The 4774-nt window shown below is 28.2% G+C and overlaps 1 protein-coding gene across 1 annotated transcript; it reads right to left on the minus strand.

Moving 5' to 3' along the window:
- Positions 1-252: 252 nt before the first annotated feature.
- Positions 253-1571, minus strand: LOC105140288 (probable 2-oxoglutarate-dependent dioxygenase AOP1). The gene is made up of 3 exons (XM_011047068.1): positions 1143-1571; positions 665-986; positions 253-536 (listed from the first exon to the last, which is right to left on the minus strand). Exons 1-3 carry the CDS (start codon positions 1508-1510, stop codon positions 288-290), a joined length of 939 nt encoding a protein of 312 aa, XP_011045370.1. The 5' UTR covers positions 1511-1571; the 3' UTR covers positions 253-287.
- Positions 1572-4774: the final 3203 nt, after the last annotated feature.

Raw genomic sequence — 4774 nt, forward strand, 5'->3', positions numbered from 1 at the left:
ATATTTCCTACAACAATATAGAAAGATATTGATGGAAGGGCTTAAATTTAGAATTTCTGAAACTTTAGAGATCTAATCGCAAAAGGTAGTTTGGAAACATGATCAATAATCGCAAAGTAGAACATGGCTCATAGCCTTCACCGAATAATTAAGCACTTCATTCACCCAAGAGGTACACATAACACTGGTTGAAAGCAATCGATCGAGGAAAAAGAAAAGAAAAGGAGACAAGTCAAACAGCATAATCACATTACATTTTAGAGAAAAAGAAAGGAGCAATTAACTCATTAAACACCACAGTAGGTTTTCATGATATTGCAGTCACGTTTATTTGGATCATTGTATGATTGATAGAAATCAAGAAGCTTCTGGTGATCAAAGGGCTTGTACTGTAATGGGTGTTCATCATCTACTAGCTCCTCTGGTGGTTGTACCACCCCATCTAGGAATGTGAATAACCCCAGTGCATATCTGTCTTCTTCGCTGGTTACAACGACTCGATGGTAAGAAGATTTTATCCTGTCATTGCTCCATGCCTACACAATACCAACCAAGATTTTCTATTCAAACAACACAATTAATGATCAAGAGTTATCAATTTTTTTTTTTGGTCTGTATCGTTTGAAATAGGAATCTTGTAAAATAAGAAATACCATAAACCCACCATGCATACATCACCAGCTATGACAGCAAATGAAGTAGTTGAAGAAGGCTCGTACGTTATCCACTCTCCTTCCTTGGTTCTTATCTCTAAACCTTTAACAGGATTTTGATAAAGTAGGGTCAAGAAAGTCTTGTCCATATGAGCCTTAAAACCAACATTCGTCTCCCCCTGTGATCTTCCATATTTCAACAGACGTAGGAGGTAATTTGTTGAGTTTATGAAAGGCTCATAGTCTTTCTTTATACCATAGCTTTCAAACAACATCCTTACCACCATCTGATTTAGTTCAGATGCTATCTTCGTAAAAGAGTGGATGACATCACTGAAGATATAAACAAAAAGCAAGTAAATCATACTAATTAAACTCACTCTTAAGTTAGCATAGGAGGATACAGCTACATGCAAGGATTCAGATGATCGGTCGAAGGAAAAGGAAAAAGAAAAATATTTAATCATAATATAATAATATGCATCTTACCAGAATCTTTCGTTTCCATCGGGCCACATAAGGCTAGTAAAGTTTTGACATTCATCTTTCTTTGTTGCATACTCGATCCCCAAGCCTTCAGGGAAGCCAGAGATTTTCCCCATGTAACCATGGCCGAGCTTAGGATGTGTATTTCTGTTTTTTGTTTCATGAGGGAGATTGAACAATTCCTCTAGCACCGATATAATTTCCCTGTAAAATTCCATTGAAGGCTCGCTGTATACTACTTCAAAGAAGCTGTATTCCTCAAGTGCTCGCCGGATATCACTGCAAGCCGCCAGCCAGGAACTGGAGCCAGGCTCGAAGTTTTCCTTGGACAAATGAACAACATGAATTTTAGATGCTGTTTCAGAACCCATGATTGGTGTGCTCTCTCTCTCTTGCTGGAGTGTGTTTGAGATGATGCGCAATGTAGTGTTGTACCCATCCATAATTTATACTGTTAGTATCGCAACGACCTACAACAAGACAAATAAAAATATTGAATATAATTAATGGACTTTATGTTTAAGATATAATTTAAATAATCAGTAAAAATATAATTTTTTTAAAAAAATTTAAGATAATAATTTTTTAAAAAATATTACAATGATATAATATTGAATTGATCTTAATCATCTTGTCATAGATGAATTTAATAAACTTATTATTTGTGTATACTATTTTTATTTATTTATATGAAAAAATATATATTTTAAAAATTAATCGTAAACTTTAAATATAAAATTTTATTTAAAATTATGATAATTCTATAAAAATAAACAAAAATAAATCATAAATTTTTTTCCAACCAATTCAATATTAAAAAAGGGTGAAATAATAAATATCAATTAAAAATATTAAATTCAATTAAAAAAACCAAAAAAATACCTTGTTAAACTCATAAATTGAGTTAATCTAAGTTTTCTTATCAAATTCGTAAATCAAGTTATTGACTTTATAACTTTAATAACTTAAATTTTTTAAAACCATTTTTATTTAAATAAATTAAAGAAATAGACCACTCCATGTTGCTTAAATGCTTTTCTTATACTAACTTGATGTTGATATATTTTTCTGATATCATTATAGTTATATAAAAAGTAAATTAAAATAAAATATCAACTCTAAATATCAATAAACATATAATATAAAGACCAAATTAAAAATAAAAAAAACAACACAAATTTTAATAACTTAATATTTTTCAAAACTATTTTCTATTGAATTTTTTTTGAAAAAAAAACTAAATAGACCATCCCATGATATCAAGATATTTTTTCAATACCAACATGATGCCTATATTTTTTTAATATCAAATAAGATTTTTTTTAATACCATAATTGTTAAATTTGTTCTAATGAGTTAACATGAAACATGACTTAGGTAGGCTTTAAGTTGAATTAAAAAACTTTAAGATGATATTTTTAAAACAAATATTAAGATAATATATTATTGAATCGACCTTAATTATCTTGCAATTCACATCATAAACTCTACTAGATTTAATAAATTTATTATTTATGTATATTATTTTTATTTATTTATATGAAAAAAAACACATATTTGCAAAATCAATCACAAACTTTAAATATAGAATTTTATTTGAGAGTATGATAACTCTATAAAAATAAATAAAAATAAATTATAAATTCTGTTTTTCAACCAATTCAATATTAATGAAGGGAGAAATAAAAAATATCAATTAAAAAATTAAATTCAATTAAAAAATAAAAAAAAAACCCTGCCAAACCCATAAATTGAGTTAATCTAAGTTATCTCACCAAACTTGCAAATCGAGTTATTAATTTTACAAAATTTAATAACTTAATTTTTTTTAAACCATTTTTATTTAACTAAATTAAGGAATTAAATAGACCACTTCATGATATTTAAATGTTTTTCTGATACCAACTTGATGCCGATATATTTTTCTAATATCATTATAGCCATATAAAAAACAAATTAAAATAAAATATCAAATCTAAATTCCAATAAACATATAATATAAGCACCAAATTAAAAAAAAAACAATAACACAAATTTTAATAACTTAGTATTTTTCAAAACCATTTTTTATTGAATAGTTTTTTTAATAAAAACTAAATATACCACACCATGGTGTCAAATATTTTTTTGGTACCAACATAATGCCTATATTATTTTAATATCAAACAAGATTTTTTTTAATGTCATAATTATTCAATTCAATCTAATGAATTAACTTGAAACATGCCTTGGGTGGGCTTTAAGTTGAATTGAAGAGGGTTTGTCGTTACCTTACCTCCATCTAGATTTTTAGTAAGTCAGGTTAGTTTTAAGAAACTTATACAAAAAAAACAAAAACAACATTATTTTAATAAAAAATAACTTATATATATAGTTTAACAAAATAACCCAACGATAACTCAATAACTTATGTTTTTTTTTTCTTTTGCAATTAGCATCTAAACTAAGCCTTGATAATTATCACACAGATCGACACCATAAAGATATTTCTCCATTTATTTTTTATTTTAACTATTATACACATGTTTTGTTGTACTTTAATCAAATATAATTCTATAATTATTCTCTTTGTTTTTTTATTCCAAGACAGTAAGTAGAATGCGGTATTCGCATCTCGAAACATATGACCCGGTCGTAGCTGAGACGTGAATTAGCACCTTATTTATGGGCAGTACAGTGCTGCGGTAAGCAATGCGAGTACGAAGTATGAATATTTTAAGGTTTTGAAGCCTAATACACCAACTAGACAATTTATTTATAGGGTCATTGTTATGCTTCTTTGCATCACAAGATAACTCTTATGTATATTTTATAGAGGGTGTCACTTGTAAAATGAGTCGGACTTGTTCATCAAGGATTTAATTTTTTCAACTGGTCGAAATTGAGAGAGACTCTGAATTAAGAGAGATAAGGCAGATGAACATGCTATTTGTTATTTACATTTTAAAAATATTTTCTAAATATATATTTTTATTTTAAATTAATTTTATTTTAGTGTTTTTAGATTTTTTTGATATGCTAATGTTAAAAATAATTTTTTTTAAAATAAAAAAATACTATTTTGATTATTTTTAAGTAAAAAATACTTTAAAAAATAATTATTACCATATTTTTAAAAACCCAAAATAATAAGGTGATATAGCAACACATAACCTTTTTTAGTGTGTGATTCATTTATCAACATATTTAAAACTGTTTTCTCACGAAAATATAGCTTCAACCACTAACATTATTCATTAATCTTACTTTTTTTTCATATTCATATGAGAGAAATGTTAGGTTGGTTGCCATTTCATGTAAGGCACCAACCATTTACCATTGACTATTGGTAGCCACCATTGTTGAATGAGATAGAGTTGGTGGCCACCATTGTTGAATGAGCTAGAGTTGGTAGCCACCAATGTTGACAACAAACCAAGAAGAGCTTCCATGAATGCCTATAAATAGAGGCATATATGAGAGAGCAAAATGAGAGAGGAAGTAGAGCCAAAGAGGTGAGAAATGTAGGAGAGAGTGGGCTGCCATTGCAGCACAAAAGGAGAGAAATAGAGTGAGGTTGAGAGTTGCTCAAAGAGGGGATGATTCCTCCTCCTCTATTGTTGTAAATCTTGTACTCTCCCTACATAATGCAATGG

The sequence above is a fragment of the Populus euphratica genome, unplaced genomic scaffold (genome assembly GCF_000495115.2).
Source record: "Populus euphratica unplaced genomic scaffold, PopEup_1.0 scaffold238.1, whole genome shotgun sequence".
NCBI lineage: Eukaryota > Viridiplantae > Streptophyta > Magnoliopsida > Malpighiales > Salicaceae > Populus > Populus euphratica.

What these genes read in the sequence shown, in the direction of transcription:
- LOC105140288 (XM_011047068.1), bottom strand. Translation starts at nt 1,510, where the DNA reads ATGGGTTCTGAAACAGCATCTAAAATTCATGTTGTTCATTTGTCCAAG. An exon ending in GATGGAAACGAAAGATTCTG is followed by an intron (nt 987 to 1,142) that starts GTAAGATGCATA and finishes TTATATCTTCAG; the next exon opens with TGATGTCATCCACTCTTTTA. An exon ending in TAGCTGGTGATGTATGCATG is followed by an intron (nt 537 to 664) that starts GTGGGTTTATGG and finishes GGTATTGTGTAG; the next exon opens with GCATGGAGCAATGACAGGAT.